At 53.6% G+C, this 24,904-nt stretch overlaps 3 protein-coding genes and 1 long non-coding RNA gene across 12 annotated transcripts in view; 2 read left to right on the forward strand and 2 right to left on the reverse strand.

The window, feature by feature from the left end:
• UROS (uroporphyrinogen III synthase) overlaps positions 1-3,320 on the forward strand; it is a 30,223-nt gene extending 26,903 nt beyond the window's left edge. For 4 of the 6 annotated variants that reach the window (XM_013055712.2, XM_013055713.2, XM_013055711.2 and 1 more), the window contains 2 exons: positions 1,953-2,053; positions 3,004-3,320. In XM_013055712.2, the coding sequence (XP_012911166.1) occupies positions 1,953-2,053; positions 3,004-3,040 (138 nt within the window). In that variant the 3' untranslated portion in view covers positions 3,041-3,320. The other 2 variants (XM_045068600.1, XM_004751727.3) reach the window with 2 other exon arrangements.
• A 2,140-nt stretch (positions 3,321-5,460) lies between these two features.
• LOC123388663 lies at positions 5,461-7,337 on the reverse strand. Its single transcript, XR_006603144.1, has 3 exons — positions 6,978-7,337; positions 6,105-6,237; positions 5,461-5,834 (listed from the first exon to the last, which is right to left on the reverse strand). It is a non-coding gene; the product is annotated as an uncharacterized LOC123388663 (long non-coding RNA).
• On the forward strand, positions 7,329-19,322 carry MMP21 (matrix metallopeptidase 21). Its single transcript, XM_045068601.1, has 7 exons — positions 7,329-11,517; positions 12,046-12,508; positions 13,319-13,458; positions 13,707-13,848; positions 14,864-15,121; positions 16,986-17,158; positions 17,409-19,322. The coding sequence occupies exons 1-7, from the start codon at positions 11,356-11,358 to the stop codon at positions 17,706-17,708; spliced, it is 1,638 nt and encodes a 545-aa protein (XP_044924536.1). The 5' UTR covers positions 7,329-11,355; the 3' UTR covers positions 17,709-19,322.
• Positions 19,323-19,435: 113 nt separating this feature from the next.
• Positions 19,436-24,904, reverse strand: part of EDRF1 (erythroid differentiation regulatory factor 1) — a 42,877-nt gene continuing 37,408 nt past the window's right edge. For 3 of the 4 annotated variants that reach the window (XM_004751739.3, XM_045068598.1, XM_004751737.3), the window contains one exon: positions 19,436-20,283. In XM_004751739.3, the coding sequence (XP_004751796.1) occupies positions 20,124-20,283 (160 nt within the window). In that variant the 3' untranslated portion in view covers positions 19,436-20,123. The remainder of the gene's footprint in view (positions 20,284-24,904) is intronic. The other variant, XM_045068597.1, reaches the window with a different exon arrangement.

Genomic DNA, 24,904 nt, shown 5'->3' on the forward strand with positions numbered 1-24,904 from the left:
GTGTGTTCTTTCCTACACATACATCCCTGTGATGAAGTTTAATTTCTACATTAGGCCCCGTCCGAGATTAACCACCACTAACAATAAAGCCGTTACAGCAGTGTCTTGTGATCACGGTAACGTGATCTCTCAGGACGCCTTGCTGTGGTGCACACACCGTCTTCCTCCCGAGATGTGAGATGGGAACATGCCTCTGTGACGAGACAAGGGGAAGGATTGACGGAGGCCAGTGACGCAGCGTGAGGCTGAGCTGGACTGCAGTTGACTGCGGGGAACTGGCGGTGTGGACAGTGAAACCGCGAGTAAGGGGGCGGGGGCTGCTCAGGGAGCTGCAGTCGAGGGGGCTGCTGTCTGTGGTCTTCTCCGACAGAGGAGTCTCAGGACCGGATGAGAATTCGGGCCAGTCCTTGGCCAGAACCTGGCATGTCCTTTCCCTGGTTTCCCATTGAAACGTCTTGGCTTTATCTATTCTAAAAGCCATTCCCTCTTTTCATGTCTTTTAATTCAAAAGTTTGACATTCCCACTTGTGTGGGACCCCATTTGCTGGGCGTCTACAAGTAACGACAAGGCTTCTGGGGCCTGTGACAGGAAAGCTCTTGAAGTGGCTGCAGTGGGACGGAGGAGAGGGCGGACAGGCCACCAGCACGCGCGTCCTCATACACAATGAGTGCCCTTGCTTTACTCCGGGTGCGTCTCACGACCTGCGGACTCAGCGCCGGCTCCCGGTTCTGCAGGGGGTACTGGGCCCAGAGCAGTTGTGTGTCTTGCCCTGGGTCTCATGGGAGGAAGGGATTTGAACCCAGGAAGACAAGTGCCATGTTGTTAGCCGTGGTGACACCTGAGCCATGGCCAGCTGATGGAACATTTCTGGGCAGTCTTTTGTAGAATGCGCCCACCGGTCCAGTGGCAGGAATCAGGCAAAACTGGGACCACTGTCCTGACCACAGGGGAAGCAGCTCAGGCCCAGAGAGGTTAAATGACAGGAGAGGAGACGCTCAGGGTTGGAAGGATTGAGAAGATTAGAACCTGACGTGCAGGCAGTTAGTGACCGGCCCACAGTCCGCCCTTTCCTCCCTGGAGGCTGGGAGAAACCAGGGTGGTGGGCTGCCCCCAGTTCTCGCCGCTGTGACGGGCCCAGCAGCCTGGTAGCCGTGGTCTCCACGGAGCTGCTCTCTGGGCTCTCAGGACTGCCTTCCTCTGCTTATCAGCGTGGTGCTTTCAAGGCTCCCCCGGGCTGTGGCCTGTCGGGATTTTGCTTCTTTTTGTGGCCATGGAGAGTCTGCGCTGGGGCCACAGCACCACATTTTCAGCCGCTCCTCGGTGGCGCTGGGTCCGCTCCTGGGCAGGCAGGAGTGATGCTGAGCACCAGACTACAGTTTTGAAGCGGACGCGTGTTTCCATTTCTCTTGAGCATGAACTAAGGAGGGGAATTGCTGGGCCGCACGGTCCACTTTAGGTCTAACTTTGGTAATTTTGAAGAATCGGTGTCTTCCCGAGCGGCTATAGCTCTCCGCTTCCGCACCAGCCGTGTGGGAAGGTTCCGGTTCCTCCGTGTCCTTCGCAGAACTTGTCATCTTTGTCTTCACGCTCAGAGCCGTCCCACGACGCCGAGCAGCTGTCCCCGCGTGTGCCGGCCGTTCTGTTTGTCCTTGGGACAAGCGTCTGTTCACATCCTTGCCATGTGTCTGTGGCTGGTGCTGCTGGGCTGGGCGAGTTCTTGGTTCCTGGATGCAGGCTCCCTCACGATGTGCAGAAATTTCCCCATCCCCTGAGTTGTCTTTTCCCCTCTGTGATGGTGTCCTCAGAAGCAGGACAGTTTTTCCATTTTGGTAAAGACGCACTTACGTGGCTTTCCCTTTGCTACTTGGGCCGTGAGCGGCGGAGCTAATCCCAGGCGTGAAGACTCGCCCTGTGTCCCTTCTGTGTTGATGGTCTCCGCTCTCACACTTAGGTCTGGGAGCCACTTCGAATTCACGAGTGTGTCTGCTGTGAGGTGGGGCCCAGCGCCATCTTTTCCTCAGGGAGTTTCTCGAGGAACAGCTGCATCATGAGGTGGAGCCGGGGGAGGGGAGCTTGGGCTTCCGGGGGCAGCAGCCTCTGTCCTGTGGCTCTGACATGCCCCAGAAAGTGTCCTGAGATTGTTCCCTGCGCCACAGCTGGCCCCGGGAGGGAGGATGGGAGGGGGCGCCGGGTAAGGGCCACCATCGTCCCAGACCTTCCCCCGGGCAGGGGTGCGTGCACCCAGGGTTGGGGTGGGGTGACGTGCGTGCTCTCCCCGCCAGAGCAACAGGCCTTACTTCCCCCGTGCTAGCCTACCATGCAAGGGCAGCTGTACCCCTTCTATAGGTGAGGAAACAGGGCCAGAGGGGCTACGTGACCTGTGAGGACACCTGGGCAAGGGCCGGGGTCATCACAACGGAAAACCACATTCAGCCCCAAGCGAGGCTCTGCAGGGGACCATCAAACACACGATGTTCAGGGAGAGAGGAGTCCCGCTGACACGGCTCAGGCCACCAAGAGTCTCACTCGGAGTAACTGTGTTCCCCCGCCGAGCGCTCGTCGGTGGCGGGCCCTGGCCAGGTGCTTGCTTGCACCGGCCTCTCGTGATCCTCGCAGCGGCCCCTGGGGAAGGCTGTTACCCTATTTTACAGATGAAGGGACAGAGGCCCAGAGGCGGCAGGTCACTTGCTAGGGCCATGGTGCTGCAGGGCTAGGATAGTAACCTGACCCTCCGCTGCTGAATTTTCCTGGGGTGGGGGGGTGCGTGGGGGGTGCAGCCGGGGCCCTGCCACGCCCGGAGCACCTCTCACACTTCACTCTCTGCTCCCCGTGGCCCCCCCACCAGGGCAGAACCGTGGGCCGCTAAGGCTTGTGGAGAGGCGGCCAAGATGGTAGGAGGGAGGCCCCACGTGAGCCCCAGCGACCCGACTGGCCCCAGGCCCCGCCCCACTGTCCTCCTGGCCCCACAGGTGCGCTGAAGCTCCCCCTCTCTCCCCCCGCAGTTTGCCGCCATCGGCCCCAGCACAGCCCGTGCGCTGACCGCCCAGGGCCTGCGTGTGAGCTGCATGGCTGAGAGCCCCACGCCGCTGGCCCTGGCCAAGGGTCTCCAGGTGGCCCTTCAGGCCCCCAGCTGCTGAGACGGTGACCATTCCCGCTGCGCTGCTGTCCCCGGCCCAGGGCACCGTGCTGCTGCTGCAGGGAAGCGGTGAGCCTTCGGCAGGGCCTCCACGCCTCAGCCTCGTGCCTCCTCAGGGCCCCTGGGGCTGGCGAGAGCTCCTCCGGCAGAGGCAAGAAAACCAAATAAACCGCCTGGCTCCCAGCGCCGACTGTGTTGTCCCTCGCTGCGTGTGGTTTTGCACACAGAGCCGTGTCTGCGGGGGAAACAGATGCGCCCACGTTCCGAGAGCCGCCAGAGCCGGCAGGAACGAGAACATCTGTGTAGGAAGCAGCTCCGTTCATCTTAGAGAAGGGACCGAAAGTTCCTGCCTGTGCGCTGTGGGCAGTTGCTGTGCCGATAAGGAGAGGCCATCTTCCCTCCCGAGCTGAAATGCAGCTGAGGCCAGGCAGGGCCTCTGCGGGACGGGGAGGTGGGTTTACACAGAAGGCCTTTGTCTGCAAGGTGCCAGGCCTGCGGACAGGCTTGGGGACTCTGCCCACAAACTTTATTTCCACTTTTAAAATCTTGGCCTGGAACCTGAGCTGGGTAGACTGCAACCCGTGTCTGTCCATTCGGTCACGTGAGCTGGTGGGAGGAAGGAGGGGTGTCTGACCTGGCGGGTGTGTCATGCTGGCAATCCTGCCGCCTTCTTATTCCCCTTAACGATCTGAGGCGGGACGCCACTATGACTCCTGCCTAATGCCTTGCTTAGGGTCACCCAGCGAGTGAGTGACCAGCCAGGATGCTCTGCAAGGGACTTGGGGACGTAAAGCACAGAGGCGCAGACTGATGGCACTCCGGAGCTGCCTCACCCCCACATGACCTCGCAGAAAAGTGAGGACCTGGTGATAATTAGTGGTGTGACCTGAGCGGAAGTTCGGCGGGTACCGTGATGACCCCATACTTTTTGTCTGCGGTCCTGTTTCTGAGGGCAGGTCAGAATCCATCCCACTGCTTCTTTCTGATCTGAAAGTCAGGTCTGGATCAATGGGGTGTGTTTAGAATCACTGCTGCTCCCAGGGAGCCTTTTTCTGCTGGAGTCCCCTTTTCTGAGCCTGGGGAAGCCCCGTGCCCCAAGCAGCCCACGCTGAGGTGGGTGCTGCCACCAAGCAGTGCCCACCAGGCCAGGCTGCTACAGCAGCATCTAGAGGCCAGCCTCAGGACAGAATGTCGGCACCGGGACCAGAGATGGCTACACGACCCTCAGCGTCCAAGGGCTACAGTGGGTGCTGCTGTGTGAGGAGGGACATGCAGCTGTGCCACCCTGGGTGGTCGTGTGGGGCCGACGGGACCGGGGCTTGTGGAGGCGGTCCCCTGACCATGTGCCTGCAGGTCAGAGCCCTGCCGGATTGCTCCCGATTATGTCCCCACACTTCCGCTCTGCCTCTGACCCACCTGTTGCCCGCTGTCCCCTGTGTGCACATAGCCCCCGACTGCCATCACCCCTCCACAGGAGGCCCCACTGAGGTGTCCCCTGGGTGAGGACAGGAACCAGCCCTCCCACAGTGGACAGGGCCTGGGCTGCTTTGCAGGGACAGGGAGTAAGTGCAGTGTCCTGAGGGTTTGGGAAGCTTGGGCTGGGGGAGCATGAAGGCCAGGAGGAGGGGGTGGAGTGGAACTCTCAGAGCCCCCGTCTCCCTGACACCAGGGGGGTCACTCCTGCCTTCTGAGCTGCAGTCTACCCACCTGTCAAGAGCAGATGAGCTGCTGCCTCCAAGAGGTGTGCCCTGCAGCTCAGAAAACTACATCTAGAGCTCCCCAAAGCTGCCTTGAGATCTGCATGGAGAGCTTATGCTGGTGGGTAGTAAGCAGTGTGTAGCATGTTGTCATACACAAACAATACTGCGCAGCATTTACTGCTCTGAGCATGTTGTCATACACAAACAATACTGCGCAGCATTTACTGCTCTGAGCATGTTGTCATACACAAACAATACTGCGCAGCATTTACTGCTCTGAGCATGTTGTCATACACAAACAATACTGCGCAGCATTTACTGCTCTGAGCATGTTGTCATACACAAACAATACTGCGCAGCATTTACTGCTCTGAGCATGTTGTCATACACAAACAATACTGCGCAGCATTTACTGCTCTGAGCATGTTGTCATACACAAACAATACTGCGCAGCATTTACTGCTCTGAGCATGTTGTCATACACAAACAATACTGCGCAGCATTTACTGCTCTGAGCATGTTGTCATACACAAACAATACTGCGCAGCATTTACTGCTCTGAGCATGTTGTCATACACAAACAATACTGCGCAGCATTTACTGCTCTGAGCTGAGAGGTCTGTCTGGCGGAAAGCGTTGCCGGAATGGCAAAGGCGATGTTGGGGTCATGGCCCCGACACCTAATGAGTTCTGAGTACCTGGGGATCAGAGACAGCATAGCGTTTGCCCTGGAGAGGCCTGCAAACATCCAGAGAGAACAAAGTCAGGAGGCAGCTGAGTTCCACATAAAGAGCCTGTATTTCACACAACAGGCCTGTGGCCTGGAGATAGGGGGGCAGGCCACCTCTCTTTGGACAGTTGCCAGAGCACCGCTCTCTGAGGTTCTGTCGCTGGGAGCCTTACCGCAGGGAGCTGGAGACAGCAGAGTCTCGGGTTGGCCTTCTTCCAAACCAAGTCACCTGCCTTTTGTGTCGATGCCATCGATAGTCATATGTCCCTTCGGAGATTGTATAGTAAGCATTAGATTTGATTTTTCTTTCTTTTAAAGTAGGCTCCAAACCCAGCATGGAGCCCAGCACGGGGCTCGAACCCATGATTGAGACCTGAGCTGAGATCAAGATCGGTCACTTCACTGAATGAGCCACTCAGGTGCCCCCAGAATTCTTTTTTTTAAGCTCATTTCTTACAGCTGCCTGGAGGTTCTCAGCTGGGCAGATCTCGCTACTGACTGTACACACCTCTCCGCCCTCCTCCCTTTCCTACTCACTTCAGTGTCCTGAACACTTTGCAGCAAAGACAGAGGACGCAGCAAATCAGCAACCATGCGATAAGCAGTAAGCCGCAGCCAATGGCAATCATAACCTCCACGTCAGTGGCCATCGTCAAAGCGTCTCACACACCTGCGCAGAGAAGTGCGGGCGGGCGGTGACTGCGGTCTCCTTCCCCCCGGCCCCCTCGCGACCTCGGCACACGTCCTTCTGTGGGGAAGCAGGAGCCCCAAACCACAGAGCCTTCCACGTGTAAGCGTGTGTGACTGCTCCCGGGGAGGCCTGGGGGCCAAGGCTGGCCATGGGGAAAGGGGATTTCTTCGCAGGTGGAGAGTGAGTGAAATGCAAAGTCCTGAGTGAAGGAAATCAGAAGATCAGGGAGTGGGAAGACTTTTTCTCTCATTCACGGGCAGAAATGTGTGGCTGTAAGTCACGCCCAGGCCTGCCCTTGCACAGGTGGCTTCCAAAAACTTGAGCCTTTGAGATCAATCCATAGTCAGAGGCAGAACTCATCCCTGACTGTGTATCAGGCTCAGAAATCTCCCATGGGAATAATTAAGGGAAAGTCTCTTTCAAAATGTTATGCTGTGTGAAGCTGAGAATATGCAACCCCATATTGTACAGACATGTACTTCAGGGGGGCAAAAAGTCTTCAGTCCTTCCACTGACAACTGGATCATGCCATCTCAGCATTTAAGAAGATTCTAGAAGCTTCCAGCCAAATCCTTCCCCAAGCTCAGATGAGGAGTGCCCTGCACAGACCAGGAACCAGCTTCTCTAGGAGCCCCTGTACCTCCTGTCTGTACTGTAGACTACCTGCTTTTCTCTGCCATTTTTTCTCCTAAATCTGATTTCCTTAAAATCCAATTTACCTGGAATAAGCAATTTAAACAGTAGGAACCTTGTGACACCGGTCAGGCTACTCAGAGGCTTTGAAATAATCAGGAGAAGAATGTTCCAAGAGAAGGGTAGACAATCCCTGGGTCCAGGTGCCCGAGCCAGTTAGCCCTGGGCCAACCGCAAAACACAGCAGAAAAGACCAATGTTAGGGAACAAGACCCTTCCGTCATAAAGCCCTAGCGGGTCCCCCTGCCATCTTTACAGAGAGCTGCCGTGCACGTTTAAAGACCTGACTTTGAGAGGCGCCGTCTTCTGCCAGAGGTCGCAGGATGGACAGGCCCTGACTTGGTCTTTCAGACCCAGCAGAACTCAGGCTGTGTGACATCAACCCTCAAGACACCAGCACTCAACCACAGAGTTCTCAATTCTGCTCCGTGTTCGGAACGTTAGCCTCCCAGGAAAGATTGTGCCTAGGTGGCATCTTGAATAATTTTGTTCTAAATCTTGCACCTGTGAAGGTTTTGGTTTCCCCAAGAGAAAACATTTAGGATTATCTTCTAATCGAAACACAGTTTCAGGGGCACCACAGCAACTCAGTCGGTTAAGTGTGTGCCTTTGGCTTAGGTCATGATCCCAGGGTCTTGGGATGGAGCCCTACGTCGGGCTCCCTGCTCAGCGGCAAGCCTGCTTCTTCCACTCCCACTACCCCTCTCCCCTGCTCGTCCTCTCTTCTCTCTTTCTCTCAAATAAAATCTTAAAAAAAAAAAAAACACAAAACAGTTTGAGATTCCAATTAAAAAAAACAAAACAGACAACCCAATCATGTGGAAGGTGAATACGACCCTTAAACCTAAAAGTTGTACTTGGCTTTGGCCACACGGTGCAATAATTCTCTGTGGCCATTTCAGATGTACATGTCCGTTGACATGCATGCATACGTGAAGTGTGTTGCTAAATGCAGCTGACACATACACACTGTCATGATTGACACCTTTCAGAGTGCTTATATATATTATATATGTAAATGACACATGTCTATGACAGGTAGGACACAGGGCACAGTGGGAAGAAACTCAAGTAGGGCACCGGTTGTAGCCCGGCCCCTTTGGCCACACGGTGCAGAGAGCCTGCAAAGCCGACTCCGTGAGATGAGGGATGAGCTTCCCGGGCCTCTCACAGGAGTCCAGGTACACAAGCTGAGCAGGTCCAGTGGGCACGTGTAGGGACCAGCAGCCCCCCAGCACTGGGGCCAGCCCCTCTCTGGCTCTATGTAAATGTCGGGTGCCACGGTCACGTGGGAAGTACCACTGGGAGTCACTCGTGCTTCTCATCTTCATTTGGTTCTACAGAAAGTATTCAGGATGTCCCTTACAATCAAAAGCTAATTTAAAATGTGGGGGGCACCTGCGTGGCTCAGTTGTTAGGCATCTGCCTTCAGCCCAGATCTGGTCCCAGGGTCCTGGGATCGAGCCCCACATCGGGTTCCCTGTGCCCCTGCTTGTGTGGCCCCCTCTCACTGTGTCTCTCTGTCAAATAAATAAAATCTTAAAAGTAAATAAATAAAATGCAATGAAAGAGGCTGGAGTTGAAAATGTGAACTCCGCCTGGGTGCGCGTGATCCTGTCAGATGCTGTTGCTCAGTTTAAGGCATGATGATGGTGGTGTGCTTTGCTCTTTTTCCCCAACAGTCTATCCTGCAGAGACCCATACGGACATATTTATGCACAGGATTATATCGGATGCCTGGGGCTTGCTTCTGCAGCAGATGCGAGGCTAACGATGAGAAAATACATGAGCCACACCTGTCTCCTGACAGCAGCTGGCTAGGTGTCCTCTCCTGCCACAGCCCCAGGAGTGACCACGAAGCGCTCCCAGCTGGTGGCGCTGGTTTGGGAGCTAGGAAAGCACATCCACAGGAGACACAGTTGGGGGTGGGCGGTCTGTGGGTCTGCGGACACAGCTGAATGTGAGCGACCCTGCGGGGGGAAGGTCACCTAAAAGATGTGACTGCCGATTGTCCCGTGAGCTGGACTCGGGCATGCCACGCCAATGCTCCTCACCCACTCCCAGTGCTTGGAACGTGGGTTCCATTCGGCTTGCCTTTCCCACTCCCAGACGCTGTTCTAAGGACACAGCTTTGAAAGGTGATGTGGTGTCGAAAACACCTGCAGAGTTTATGGGACTGAGCCCAGATAGGGCCTCCTGATGAACCTCCAAGATCTGGCAGATGGTTGCAGGGACCCATTACACCTGGACAGCCCTGGGAGGGTTGCAACCCCATAGGCTCCCCACTCCAAAGTCATGCCTCCCTAACCCCACTCGTTCCTGTGTCCCCACCTGGTACGGGGCCGGCCCCAGATGTCTCTGAGCTGACAGGAACTGAGTGGGGCTGTGCAGCTGGCCTGATGAGCAGCCCAGTTCCTTGTGAGTGCAACACCCTGCTGTCACTGGGGCCGGCCTTGTCACTGCAGCATCGGTGTGAGGCCAAACGCCTGCTCCAGGGACATCACTAGGAATGGATCCCCCTGCGTCACAGCCTGGTACGGTGCCCTGTCCAGAAACCCAATATCCTAGAGACCCCTGAGGGATCGTAGGCTACAGGGCCATCAGGCCAACCTGGCACAGAAGGGCTGCTAGGGCACGCTGGAGGGACTGCAGTCTACACCTGCCTCGGGGCTGCACCCCCTTTTATCCATCTCCCACAGAGCAGCTGGGAGGATTCTTTTAAGTTTATGTATTTACTTAAGTAATCTCTACACCCAACATGGGATTTGAATTCACAACCCCAAGATCAAGGGTCTCCTGCTCCTCTGCTAATCCAGCCAGGCGCCCCAGGTGGATTCTTTAAATAATGAAGCAATAAAGTCACTCTCCTGCTCAAAAGATCCCCAGCGAACTTCAGGTAGAAACCAAATTATCTGACCTCCAGGTCCTTCATCATCTTCCCATCCACCCTCGTTTCCGTCCTCACGTCCCTCCTCCCGCCGCCTCACTGACATCCACCACACTGCCCTGTTATTCTGCAAGGGTTGGCTCCTGCCTCAGGGCCTTTGCACTTTTCTTTTCCTTTGCCCACACCACCCACGAATCCCAATCACATGTGACATTGTCCCTCTTACTTTTCTTTCATTGCTTACATTTCATCTTTGCGATAGTTCTTTCCTAGACCCCTAATATCAACTGCCCACCTCTAAGGCACTCACTTTCCTGATCTGCATTCTTAGTTCCTGTCACCATTTTAATTTTTCATTCATTGGCTTGTTTATTGTCTGTCTCTTCCACTTAATAGAAGTTCCATGCGGGCAAAGAGTGAGTGCATCGTGTTCATTTCCATATCCCCTGTCCCTAGAGGAGTAAGGAGCATTCGATGAACGAATGAGTAAAGGACAGCCCGCACACCTGCACCCTTGCTGTTGTCCGACCTGTGACACTGGCATTCCAGGCTCTCACCCGTAGCCATAGTGCCTGGAGGGCCTTACGCTCTTCCCCCAGGCTCTCTAGACATGACCAGTTACAACTTCCAGGCAGCTGAGCTAATGTTTTCTTCCTCTTTCCTTCCTCCAGTAGACTCCTTCAAGAGGGGGAACAGAGGGCAGTTCTAGAACCTCAGGTGATTCTAGTTCATCCTCGTGTAAAAAGGCCTTGGCCCACAGACTGGGACAACACACAGCCATTAACTAGGACTGCAAACACCTATATTCATGAACACAGAAAGGCGCCCATGACCTTCCCTGGAGTTTAGGGGAACAGCATAGAGAACACGATGCATATAAAATCATCTGAATACAAATCCTTCACTGCGCATGTACAGGACACATGTACCTGTGAGAATGTTCCCCGAAATGTCACCATGAGGATCACACGATTTCCTCCAGAATTTACTGTTGCCTAGCCTGATTATTCCTTTTATAAAAATTAGCAAGAACAACAAGAGCCGATCAGAGCAACAAAGCATCCCCAGCCGCAGCTAACCAAGAAGGAAAATGGACGCCAGCTACGAGCCAGCGCATGGTACAGCCGCGGGTGCCCTGGGCCCAGCAGGCTGCCGGGGGCGAGGCCCCGCGCCTCTGCGACCAGGGCCGGCGGGTGCTCGGCGGCCGGTCCCCGGCCCACGCGGCAGCAGCTCGCCCAGGGCCCGTCACCGCAGAAACAGCATCGGCAGGCGGCTGCCAGGTCGGCACGTAATGACCCGAGGAGGCCGCAAACATTCTCACCCCAACGAGAAGCGTGCTCCTGGGGTCTTCAAAGGGCGGCGCGTCCAGGGCCGGCCGGGCCTCCTGGTGGGCACACTTCGGGCCTGGGCGGGAAGCCTCGCCGGCGCGCGTCTCCCCGGGGCCGCTTATAAAAGCGCCGGGGGGCCGGCGCCTCAGGAGGGAGACGCGTGGCGGAGGCGGGAGCTCGGCCGGGGCCATGCTGGCCGCCTCCGCCGTCCGCCGGGCCCTGCTGCTCTGCTGGCTCGCGGCCCCCGGGCCAGCCCGGCCCGAGCCACTTTTCCACAGCCGGGACCGCTCGGACCTGGAGCCCGCCCCGCTGCGCCGCGCCCAGCCCATCGCGGACCCCCTCACTGCGCAGGTAGGAGCAGCCCCGGCAGCCCCCACACTCACGGGCGCGTGCACACCACACGCGGACACGCGCACGCAGGCCTGTGCACGCCCCTGGCAGGCAGCACATCCGTACGCGCACACGCGGACTCGTGCACACCGCAGGCGGGCACCTGCACACACAGACACGCGCACATGCAGGCCAGGGCACAGGCGGACACACACAGGCACACGCGCAGGAGCACACGCGCACGCGCAGGCACACGCGCAGGAGCACACGCGCACGCGCAGGCACGTACGCAGGAGCACACGCGCACGCGCCGGCACGTGCGCAGGAGCACACGCGCACGCGCCGGCACGTGCGCAGCCACACCGCCTCAGGCGAGGGCCTCCCACAGACAAGCGGAGACCACCGACTGGAAATGCTGCCCCACACGGGCAACCACCCCCGCGAACACAGACGTGCACGGGGACACACGGGCCTCGCGCGTCCTGTCTCCCCCACGTCCTGCCGCTCAGTCCGGCCCCCGCCCCGCGGTCGGTACTTCTCTTCCCGCAGCGATTCCTGTCCAAGTACGGCTGGGCCGACGCGCCGCCCGCGGGCCCCCGGGCCACCGGCCTGGCCGAGGCCGTGCGCAGGTTCCAGAAGGTCAACGCGCTGCCGGCGAGCGGGCGGCTGGACGCGGTCACGCTGGCGGCCATGAACAGGCCGCGCTGCGGCGTCCCCGACACGCGGCTCCTGTCGCGCCCGCCGCCCCCCACCCGGTCCAAGCGCTCCCTACGGCCGCGGCCACCGCAGCCCGAGGTCGCCACGCCCCGCGGGGGGCCCCGGGCCTTCGCCAAGAGGACGCTGACCTGGCGGCTGCTGGGGGAGGGCGCCAGCGGGCAGCTGGCCGTGGACGAGCAGAGGCACATCCTCAGACTGGCCTTCCGCATGTGGAGCGAGGTGATGCCGCTGGACTTCCGCGAGGACCTCGCCTCCCCCGGGGCCGCCGTGGACATAAAGCTGGGCTTCGGGCGAGGTGAGAAGGGCCGAGACGCTCCAGGCGGGCTGTGTCCCTATGGCCTTCCCCGCGGCCGGAGGCGCGGCCCGGTTCGCACAGGGAGCCCAGGGGGGGCCAACAGGCCGACTGGGGATCCCCCCCACCCCCCGACTTGGGCCACCTGCAGAGCCTCCTGGGGTGTCCGAGGTGGCACGTGCCAGGGGTAAGCGCACCGGCAAACCCTCGGTGCTGCTTTATTACAACTCACTGGGAAGGGCACGGCCTGCCTGCCTCAGCGATTTAGGGGTGGTGACGTGGGGACATTGGTGCGGATCCCTGTGCTTGTCCCTGAGCAAGTCAGCCAAATGAGCACTGCTGCAGAGAGCTCCAGTGCCCAGCAGGGCAGGGGCGCCCCCTCCCTGCCACTCCTGGGGAGAACTAGCCAGTGGTGGTCTGGGGGCCCCCACCAGCAGGCCCACCACCGCCTAGCTGGATGGGTTTGGACAGTATAACTTCTCTGCAGCCCCCTGGGAGCTAGGGATGCTGGTGTGCTGCGAGCGTAGCTGAAAACCGTACACAGGGGACGGACCTGACCATCGGGCAGCATTTCCTTCATGTCCTGTCCAGTCAGCTGGGAGGATCCAGCTCAGATCTTGTCTCCTCCCTAAGCATTCGGAGGGCACCCCCGCCTCCCCTCCGCCGGGGAGGTTTGTTGGGCAGCTGTTTCCAAGTGTTTAGACTCGACACCAGCCTGTTGCAGGAGTCCGGAGCTGTTGCTTCCGCTCCTGGACTTCGAGCCCCTGGAGGCCACGAAGACTCCTGTGTCCATGCTCCCTCTCCCCTGGCCAGGCCGGCACCTGGGCTGTCCTCGGGTTTTTGATGGCAGCGGGCAGGAGTTTGCACATGCCTGGCGCCTGGGCGACATCCACTTCGATGACGACGAGCACTTCACACCTCCAAGCAGTGACGTGGGCATCAGCCTTCTCAAAGTAAGCGGTCTGCAGCTGCTCCGAGCAGCCGGGCAAAGGGTGTGCAGCACGGTGGGAGTGCAGGACGCCAGGCCTTCTCGGGGGAAGTGTCCCCAGCCTTCTGAGAAAGCTCCCCGATTCTCCCCACCACTTGCCTTCTCCTTAACATGTGCATCTCCTCCTAAAGCACAGGCCTGCCCCCGGAGTTGGGGGGGCACGTGACAGAAACCCAGGCTTGACTCCACACCCGTGATTTGTGTTCCCTCTAGGTGGCCGTCCATGAAATTGGCCACGTACTCGGCCTTCCTCACACCTACAGGCCAGGATCCATAATGCAGCCGAATTACATCCCCCAGGAGCCTGTGTTTGAGTTGGACTGGTCAGACAGAAAAGCAGTTCAAAAGTTGTATGGTAAGACTGTTCTGGAAGGCCATCCACAGAGCTCACAGAGGACATTCAGTATTTCCAAGCATGACAGGACCCCACTCACTCCTGATCGGGAGGCTGCCCCCAAGGAGCACAAAATAGTGCCACTCCGGCCGCACGGGAGGGGAGCTGCCTTCTAGCTCTGTGACGGCAATTCTCTTCTTTCAAGGTGGCCGTGCCCAGACGTGGCCACCAGTGCCGAGCAAAGCTCTCCCATGGATGTTCTCTCTTCCCTGGGCTACGTTATGTCTCTGGGAGGAAGGAGGGGAATATGGCAGCTTCCTAAAGAGCAGTGGGCCACTCAGGCAGTGGCCTCCCACTGGCCCTGCAGGCACTTGGAAGCCCCTGGAAGAAGCTTCCAGTCGTCCCAAGGCAAAGAACAGCAGGAGCCTTGCCAGGATCAGCTTTAATCTCTCTTTAATTATAGAGTGCTAAGGGTTCACTGTTTAATAGAAGTGATTAATGACCTAGCGTTGAGGCTGAGGGGAAGAAAGCTACTCTCCCCTTTCCCATTTAGAAGAGAGAGCACCACTGTTTCTGTTCCACTCCAGCCATTCTCTGCGAAGATGCTCTTGGCACATTTGGATAGTGACAATGAGGGCCAGGATGGGTTTCTTTCCTGCAGAGGAAATCTTACTCTTGTGTGTGCCCAGAACTGAACCGCTTGCCTCTAATGATGTCAGATGAGCCATCAAGGGGCATCGGCTATGTATAGGGTGATCACACAGCCAGGATCCAAAACCGGGACCCTCCGGAGAGTCATCTCCTGCACAAAGATTAGCGAGAACGGGCCCTGTGAGCCGACACTGCCTCGGGGCCCCTCCGGCTCCTCCAGCTCCGCCCGGTGGGCCTGCTTCAGGCTTGTGGGGGAGGGTATCTTGCTGTGAGACACTGGACAGAAAACTCCAGCTTCGCAGTTGTCTTTGTTTGAGAGACACATGGAAGTAGCGATTGTTGGTTTTTGCAGCAGGTGACAAGTGGCTGGACATTTTCCCCTCAGGTTCATGTGAAGGGTCGTTTGATACCGCATTTGACTGGATTCGCAGAGAGCGAAACCCACAGGGTGCCGTGACGCTGAGGTTCAGCACCTACTTTTTCCGCAACAGCTGGTACTGGCTTTACGAAAACCGAAACAACAGGACGCGCTACGGGGATCCTCTCCAAATCCTCAGGGGCTGGCACGGAATCCCAGCACAGAACATCGACGCTTATGTCCACCTCTGGACGTGGGGGAGGGATGAGCGTTATTTTTTTAAAGGTAAAGGTTCTCATGGACGGCTCTGTTCCTTTTATTCCCCGGATGCACTGGGAACAAACATTTGAACCCCATACCAGGGAGTCATAGCATAACGCACCCGCAAGTCCTCACGTAATTTGTCTGTTCCATCGAACTGGGAGCTCTGTGAGCACAGGGACGGTGTTGTATCCTCGATCTCTGCAAGAAGGCACCCATGCATCAAAGGAACAGATGAGTGAATGAAGGACTGACTGACTGACTGAACGACCAACTGTGCCAGGCCCTGAGGTGATTGCCAAAGACTAATTCTGGAGAGAACAGACCTTAGAAGCGGCCCACTAGAATTATGTGGTGAAGGGAAGGATGAGTGGACAAGGTGGCCACTGCCCCTGGAACCAGATGCTGGAGCCACCCAGAATTCAGGACTTGCCCTAGCCTTGGAGGACACATAGGACCCCAGGTGCCCCGAAAGGGACACAGGGAATAGCGTGGTGGGGGCGGTACGGATGGGGGATGAGGGGGCAGTGAGACACAGGAGGCCGAAGCAGAGCTTTAGGGTTAGAGAGGGTGAAAACACAGAAGGGAGAGACAGTTGAGCCCATGGAGGTATGACAAGGCCCCCACATGGGATGAGATTAGGTTGGAAAGACCCGGGCAGCCTGAGCACCCAGAGCCTCCATGCTCGGGGGCTGGCTGGACCTCACCCAGCAGACAGTGAGGAATTGTGGTTTCCGAGCAGGGAAGATCTGTATTTTTGTGTTAGGCAGAAACTGAGGTGGGGGCCCCGGTGGTGGTGGTAGTGGGGGGGACACAGAGCAGGCTGGCCAAGGGTCTCCTGCAGCTTCCTCCCTTCACTCATAGATCGCCTTGCTCTGACCTCTGTGCCTGTCACTGAGGTGGGCTGCCTTAGCAAACCAAATACGTGGCATCTAAACATAAACAAGATTCTGCGGTTGCTGGTTTTTTCCCCCTTCCCCAAATGTACGCCCTAGCGAGAAGCTGTGTGCCCGGTCTCTACCCCACTCCCTAGTAATACGACCCTATTGCCTGAAACCACTCAGGACTCCGTGAGGCCAGAGCCCAGCCAGAAGGATGCTGTGTGCAGACTGGGCCGCACAGGAATTTGGTCTTAATTTTCCTGACATCGCACGAAGGAAGAATTGCTTTGGTTCAGTTACATAAAGAAATTACGAGGGTGGACTTCTCTGGTTTAGATCTTACAGAGTTAGAAGCATGGAGTTCCACGCTTGAGGAAGTCCTGGACTAGAACTTAGACTGGCAACATTCAAAGATTCTTAATTATAGAATTAGGTCATTGTGGGGGATTGCTATCATATGGCTGTACTTTATGCTTGGAGCTTTAAAAATACCTTAAAGTTAACTTGCTGTGAATACTTTGAATTCAAAAAAGTCTTCCAGTTAGAGTGAACCGCACCCCCGGCTGGACACACGTCATTCACTGTTCTAAATGGCAAACTTTTGGCCAGGGGTTGGGGGGGGGAGGGAATGAGGGAAAGGGAGCCCACATGGTTGGTGGCTAAGGAAGGTAACTGGCGGTGACGTGGTGTAGGTTGTGAGCACAAAATATTGAACCGGTGGATGTGTTCTATCTTCTGATGACAGTATGTTAATAGTCAGCATTAGGAACTAGTAAGGAGATCTTAGAATAATCCTATGCTGTTTCAGAGCCTGAAATTAGCATCTGGATCTTGAAATGAAAGGGAGCAAAATGACAAGCTTACAAGGACCGTGGGTGGAATCACATGGATAAGAATCTTTGAATGTTGCCAGTCTAAGTTCTAGTCCAGGACTTCCTAAAGTTACCTCCTCATGGCTCTAATTAAATGGTAGTAAGCCATATTAGCATTTTTTGTTTGGTCCTCAGGGAATCAGTACTGGAGATACAACAGTGACAAGGATCAGACCTACACAAAAGATGAACAAGGAAGAAGCTACCCCAAATTGATTTCAGAAGGATTTCCCGGCATCCCAAGTCCCCTGGACACTGCCTTTTATGACCGAAGAAAGCAGTTAATTTACTTCTTCAAAGAGTCCCTCGTAAGTAGGAGGCTTTCCAGCCCCGTGTTGCTTCTTCAGCCCTACTTGGAAATTCAAGTTCTTTGTTCAAAATTGTTCTCAGTTGCCTTAGGCCTCTATGGTCATGGCAGATCCCACCATATGGAGAACGAAGTTCAAGTCCAGAGAATCTAGTGCAAAGCCGTAGATTTACTTACTTCATTCCTAGAAATTAACTTAAAAATCAATGGTTTTCAGAAAAGCCAGCCTTACTCTCTTACTTGCTTTGCAGGTGTTTGCATTTGACGTCAATAGAGATCGAGTACTTGATTCTTACCCGAAGAAGATCACTGAAGTGTTTCCGGGAATACAGCCACGAAACCATCCCTTCAGGAATATAGACTCTGCCTATTACTCCTACGCACACAACTCCGTTTTCTTTTTCAAAGGCAATGCGTATTGGAAAGTAGTTAACGACAAGGACAAACAAAAGCATTCTTGGCTTCCTTCAAATGGCTTATTTCCAAAGCAGTCCATCTCAGAGCGGTGGTTTGACATCTGTGACGTCCATACCTCCACTCTGAACATGTAATGGGAGAAGTAGGCAAATGGAGTCAGAAGATTTCTTTCTCGTCTAAGTCTGGTTTCTTTTGCAAAGGAAACCAACCAGATTTTTAGTAACTAAAGTAAATAGGGCTAAAAGCCAATGGAAAAAGCATTACTTGAACTTCTAAAATACTTGATTTAGAAGGGAATTTCTCAGGCAAAAAAAGTAATGCATTGAATAATTTTGCCAATCTTTTAGGAAAGGTTAAAAAAAAAAGAACCCCGAGGAATCCCTGTCTCTCCACCACCCATCCCCGCTGCACCCCGATTTCATGGGTGGACAAAAATGTAGCGATAGCCATAGGATCCAGTCATGGAAAGGGTACACAGTTCCCTGGGAGCCTTCAGCGGAAAAGGTCACAGATTTCAAGTTGACTGCAGTCCACAGTTCCTGTCACAATAATTTATATTTTTCTAATACGTGACAGTGTATAGGTTTTCCCGTGTATTTCTCTCTTGATCTTCACAAGTCTGGAGAGTCCCAGGGAACCTACAACTGTGCACATTTCTAGTCGAGGAAACTGGAGTTCACAACTGTGTCCTTCTCAGAGTCAGACGTGGTGGCTGCTGGCCCCCCTCACCTCTACACCCCAGCCCAGCATCCAGGCAACCTTCTCTCCATCCCTGCCCTGAAGTTAACTGCAAAACAAGTCATCTCAGTGATCAGGCCACGGGTGGCACAGTTCTCAAGTAACAGCTGAAGACACGAGCACTTTAAGCAGCATGAATTTAAAGTCAGCAGATGACAAAAACATTGAAAAAGCCCTCTCTTCCCCTGTAGGGATGTTCATATTCTTGTTTGGACAAGGGAAGACAGCTACAAGTGGTATCTTCTTGCTTAAAAACAAATACTCCTCTGGACGAAAAGGCTGTTCAGCCAAGGAGAGGCCAGAAAACAGGACAGGGAAGGTCGGCGACATCCCTGATGCTGGCTTGCTTCAAAATCAGATCTTCCCCATGGAGGTGTGTAGATTTAACCCGCAGAGACAGCGGAGTGACCGCTGTCCTGACAGGAGACACGGCTGATTCTGTGCATCGGCTTCATGACTTAGTTAAAACTTTAAATGTCTCAGTAATTTTTGAAAATGGATGCAAATCTTTCCCAAGGAAGTATAAACTAAGTAACAAGGAAGTGGACAGACGGCCAGGGGCCAGCAGGAGCTCTGCAAAGCTGGGACAGGTGTCTACACGCTTACAAGGAACACATGAAAGTCCCAGCATGTGAGAAAGCGCCCCGTAAAAACTCAGCTTCAAACACCTTTCCACGGAGTTCAGATTCCTCCGTAGAGGTGTGGCTGCTGAGCAGAGGGGCTGTGCATGATCTGCCGGGAAAGGGGTCTGCAGATGGCGGAGGAGGTTGGAATGGACCTTGGGGGCCAGGGCAGGCTCTTGTCTACAAAGCCCTCATGCACCAAAGTCCCAACCATCTACCTGACAGGAAAGAGTCGGCTTGATTTCTGTTCCATTTCCTTGAAACGGATTTTAGCAGGACAGGACAAGCACAGCATCGCATGCTGTAGCTCGGAAAAAAATAGAGGCCGTCTGTAGGCCAGGGGACAGGAGCTACGCATCGACAGTGGCAAGTTGTGAGTGTGACTTTCTAGAGAGAACTTAGTAGCACGATTTTATTTTTAATGTTTTAATCTTTCCTTTGTAAAATTCACTCATTAAACCAGTTCAATCAAAGCGAAGAACATAAAATGGAAAAATACAGACATTTTAAATAAATAATTTATTTATTCAAAATAGTTTTCTTACCTTATTCACAGTTTCCAGTTTAAAATGAAAAAAAGGGGGGAGTAGTACCTATTCTTGATCAACTGTCATACAAAGTCAAAGAAGAGCGGATCCTTTCAGAAACATGCATTAAATACAGACACTGGCACAGCGGCCAGTCTCTACCATATCCCGCACCGAAGCTGGAGGAGGACAGGCTTTCTTCTGTGCAGCTGAGGAGGAGACCCTGCAGATGCACAGGACATTGCCTTAACCCATCTGAACCACTAGAGTCATCTGGATAAAAGTTCCCTTGACCAAAGTAACGTCATCCAAAATAATTATTATCTTAAACCCATGTAGCTTAACATACTTCAAAAATGTCTACAAGTGTACCGGCCACCACAGCAAGTCTGCAAACACGGAGGTACCATGTACTTCTCCAAGAAACAAGTGCCAGGAGCTCCAAGTCGGATTCTGGTTGTAGCACTTCCAATGGAGAAGTCCAAGAACTCAACCATGACTCGTCTGTCACGGGAAAAGAGCACTCTGAGTCTCCCCTGCCGGGCCTGCTCTAAGTGGATATTTCCCTCATATTTAATGACACGAAGCACCGAGTGGACAAACTTGCCCCCGAGAGCTGAAGGCACTAGAGCATCTCCATGGCCAGGGCCTGGGGCACAAGTCACTGCACCCCGCCGCCGCCGCGAGCGAGCTGGTCCAGCAGATGGACGAGAATGTCGATTCTCTCCAGAAGGGCTGCGTTTTTGTTAGCAGTAGCTCTCAAAAGCTGGGAGTAGATCTGCTTGTTGGTTTTGAGGACTGCGTCATCTTCGGTATTACTGCTGTGTTAAAACAAAAGCAAAGAAGTGAAGTGCACAGGGACGCCTGCCAACAGCTCAAGAAGACTCCAAACCATCCACAGGAACGGCCCGTCACTCTCCACGGGGAAGCAGGTGCTCTAGTTCTGTGCATTTCGTACTCACCTTCTGTATCCACCGTTCACAGGCCTGTGCATGGACACGTACTCCACTACATCCATCAGAACCAACGTTCCTTCTGTTTATGAGTCTCGGAGCACCTCCCGCGCATGGGGAGCGGCTCCCGGCTGCGGACAAGCCAGACCCAGCGCCCCCGCCCTCTCGGCACCACGTTCCACTCAGGTGGGAGCTGGGCTGGGGCGGGGGCGAAGACGCACAAGGAGCCAGAAGGGAACAGCGTGTCAGGTGACACACGCGGTGAAGAGAATCCGGCGGAGCCAGGCAAGGGAGGGCATGGAAAGCTGTCCCCTATGTCATCCCTTCTCTGCGCTGAGTGTGACCCCCCGAGATCAACCAGCGTGAAGGTGGGGATGCTCTCCGTAGGGCTAGAACTGTACCGGCCGGAAGCCCAGACTCCAGACTTGGGAGTTAGCCCACCTCAACGTATCTACACCGCCCATGAACTTCATGTGAATGACGCCCCTCGGGCACAGGGTCCGAGACATACTCAAGAACTGTTCTGACAGACTCAGCTGCTCTGAAAATAGGTCCCCCACAGGACAGAGCAATAGATTATCTTACCAGGAGAAAAGATTACTAATTACATGGCAGTTCACTCTAGCATCCCTTCCCCCACTTTTAAAAAAGATTTTATTTATTTATTTGACAGCAAGAGGCATAGTGAGAGGGAACACAAGCAGGGGGAGTGGGAGGAGAAGCAGGCTTTCCGCTGAGTGGAGAACCCGATGCAGGGCTCGATCCCAGGACCCTGGGACCATGACCTGAGCTGAAGGCAGCTGCTTAATGATTGAGCTACCCAGGCGCCCTTTTTTCCTTTTTTAAACGAGTCCAGATGCAATACCGACTCTCTGGCCACACGTGACCATCTACAGCTGACAGCAGATCGTCTCTGCAGAATGTGCACGTTTGCATCTGAACCACGTGGTAACCACTGCTTCAGAAGGACAAGGAAGTATTCATTCCTACCTCATGTATGTAAAAACCAAGGCTCAAAAGGGCTAAATAATTTGGATTCATGTCAAAACATATTCTGACTTCAAATGCCCTGTTTTCAGTTCACCAATGTGCCAATGTTCTGCTTTTGCCCGAGCGCCCATCAGGCCGGCCAGAGAGCAAACCAGCAGTCTAGAACCTCCCTCTGGTGTACATCAAGGCTTGGGCTATGAGAACGACTCCTCCTTTCCATGGCTCCACTCACTCTTCCTCACCAGGACCCACCTGTCCACACTGGGGCTGACCACGGGCCTAGGCTGGAAAGAGTGTGGGCCCCGCACACCCCTCTCTAGAAGCCTGTCTCTTCTCCTTCTTAGTCCTACTTCTTTTATCAATCCTTTCAAACCACCTGTGGCACAGTAAAAGTGATTGTTTAAAATTCATTCACTGTCTACAGTTTGGGCCTAAAGGGCTATGTTTTCATTCTGGGTGGGGCTGACTTTATAAAACCTCTGAGGACCTTATAAGAAATTTAAACGACCGGCAAATCAAGGCAGTAGTACTTAATCAAACCAGTGCTCCAAAAATGAATTCTCCCTCATGGACGATGATACCACATTTTAGCTGGTGGCCTGAAGATAACTGATGGCTGCTGGAATCATAAATTTAAAACCCTTTGAGATTTGTCCTGATCCTACTTCTGAATCTTAAATCTTAATCTTCCAATTTTTTTTTTTTAATATTTTTGAGAGAGCACAAGCAGGGGGTGTGGCAGGCAGAGGGTGAGAAATGGGCATCCCACCGAGCAGGGAGCCCGATGCAGGGCTCAATCCCAGGACCCTGGGATCATGACCTGAGCTGAAGGCAGATGCTTAACCAACTGAGCCACCCAAGCAGCCCATCTTCCAATTTCTACATATGATTCTCATCCTTAATCAACTCTCATCAATAGTGTCAATGAACCATGAACTCGAACAAGAAAGGTCCCAACATTTCATTGGCTTATCTTTTTTCCAAAGGTGACTACCATTCCTCTCTTTTTCTTTTATCTTAACCAAATATTAAATGTACATATTAAATGGCCAGGAACAGCCCATAAAGCCAAAAGATCTGCTCTCTGCACTGTGGTCAAGCGCTTTCCAAACCCTCAGAAATTACTTCTATTTTGCATAGCCTTTCATTCTACGAAACCCCAAAGCCATCAAAAGAAGATCAAAAGGCTCTATCTGCTAAAGCAGTGAATATTAAAAGTACAGCACAAGAGTAAATAAATTCTTCATCCAAAAAGCAAACACAACCCAACAGACAAAACAAGCATTTCTAGCAGGATAACGCTGGTCATCATAAGAGGAAGTCAGTTGTCTTAAGAACATTCTAGGAAAATTAAGATTTTTTATTACTAAGTTGTTTCTTTTTTTTAAAAAGATTTTATTTATTTATTAGGGAGATGGAGAGAGAGCATAAGCAGGCAGTGCAACAGGTAGAGGGAGAAGCAGGCTCCCCGCTGAGCAGGGAGCCTGATACGGGGCTCCATCCCAGGACCCCGGGATCATGACCTGAGCTGAAGGCAGAGGCTTAACCCACTGAGCCACTCAGGTGCCCCTAAGCAGTTTCTTTTTATTTATTTGTTTGTTTGCTTATTTTTTAAAAGATTTTATTTGACAGAGATCACAAGTAGGCAGAGAGGCAGGCAGAGAGAGAGAGGGAGGAAGCAGGCTCCCTGGTGAGCAGGAAGCCTGATGCAGGACCCTGGGATCGTGACCTGAGCCAAAGGCAGAGGCTTTAACCCACTGAGCCACCCAGGCGACCCAAGCTATTTCTTTTTAAAGCGGCGCTGTGGTAGGTAAAGAATAGTCAAAAGAAAACCCAAGCATACTATTTCCTTTTAAAGTCTAGTTCTGGGGCAGCTGGGGTGCTCGGTCAGCTAAGCATCTGTTTTTTGCTCAGGTTATGATCCCAGGGTCCAGGGATGGAGCCCTGCGTCTGCTGCTCTCTCTCTTGCTGCCCCTTCCACCGAACTTGTGCTCTCTCTCAAAGAAATAAATTAAAATACGATTAAAAAAGTAAAAAAAAAGTTCTGGTCTCCCTTACTCCAAACAGGAACGCTCACAGATTGTGGGGAGACAGCACGGGAGGCCTCCCTCCTCACAATAAAATCCCATGATTCCACGTGCGATCAGTGACACAGGAGAAACAGAGTTACTGACTCAGTAACCGGTTTCTCTAGGTTTTGAAGCCTATCAGCATATAAACTGTATAAACATAAATATCACATTTAACAGTCTTTTATTTAATAAACCTTGACAAATGAACACAAATGAGCTAAACAGGAATTGATGCATCATGCATGAAAACTTCAGGCTGCATTTTTCCAACAGTCTATTAATGACCTGAAAAAACAGGTTATAAGACTGGTCCTCCACTAAAATAAAAATCACTTAAGCTGTACACATGACAGTTCCTTAAAACTTTTATTTGTTTTTAAAGATTTTACTTATTTATTTGGCAGAGAGACAGACAGACAGCGAGAGACATTGGGAGTGGGAAAGGGAGAAGCAGGCTTCCTGCTGACTGGGGATGGGGGCCATGATCGTGATCTGAGATCATGATCTCAGCGTCCAAGGGAGACGCTTAATGACCAAGCCACCCAGGCACCCCCAACACTTTTTCTTTTTTTAAGATTTAATTTATTTCTTAGAGTGTGTGTGCAAGTCTGTGGGGATGGGGGAGAGAGAGGATCGTAAGCAGGCTCCAGGCCCAGGGCAGAGCTGGCCTGGGGGATTAATCTCAAGACCCCAAGATCACAATCTGAGCTGAAACCAAGAGCAAGACGCTTAGGAGACTGAGCCGCCCAGGCGCCCTGACAGTTGTGTTTGTAAAAGATACTGTAAGACTGAAGCTTCACCTGGTAGTGAACTGCTCAAACCATCAATTTATGAAAATCAGTGAATCACTGTTTCTCACATGTCCTATGTTTATGTTGCCACCTTGTGGAAACCAAGAAAAAAATTTAAAATTTACCCACTGTTGTTAAACAGGAAAGCCGTTAAGTTTTTCAGCTGTGTGTCACTACTCGCACTGTCTCCTCTGCCTTTTAGTTCTTCGCTTCTACAGAAGACAGGCGTCACCTGCTGAACCACACTCCCTGCGGGTATGGTGACAGGACACGGAGCCGACCCAAGGATGAACACTGGGGCCGAGATGGCAGCGCACCCAAGACTGAGCGCTCCTCCCCAAACAAAAGCTCTCCGTGGGCCACAGAGAATGATCTGAGAGCCTTTACTGGAGAGGGAATGTAGAGAGCTGAATGTACAGAATCTCAGAATGTAGAGAGCTGGAAAAAGTATCATTCTCACCCTTTGACAAACACGGCAATGCGAAGCAGGACAAACTACAAGTTCATGACTTTGCATGAATCTATCAGCTGGGATCCCTGGGCAAGCAAGGAGTCTGAAAACTAAGGACGGACGGGGAGACCCGGAAGTCCTTCCTTGGCTGAGGCAGAGGCAGCCAGATACCCAGATACTGCTAA

This window comes from Mustela putorius, unplaced genomic scaffold (genome assembly GCF_011764305.1).
Source record: "Mustela putorius furo isolate JIRA1106 unplaced genomic scaffold, ASM1176430v1.1 tig00003909_pilon_pilon_pilon, whole genome shotgun sequence".
Classification (NCBI taxonomy): Eukaryota; Metazoa; Chordata; class Mammalia; order Carnivora; family Mustelidae; genus Mustela; species Mustela putorius.

Coding starts and splice junctions, on each gene's coding strand:
- MMP21 (XM_045068601.1), top strand. CDS start 11,356: ATGCTGGCCGCCTCCGCCGTCCGCCGGGCCCTGCTGCTCTGCTGGCTC. Junction 11,518..12,045: donor CGGACCCCCTCACTGCGCAG/GTAGGAGCAGCC, acceptor CTCTTCCCGCAG/CGATTCCTGTCCAAGTACGG. Junction 17,159..17,408: donor ACTTCTTCAAAGAGTCCCTC/GTAAGTAGGAGG, acceptor CTTGCTTTGCAG/GTGTTTGCATTTGACGTCAA.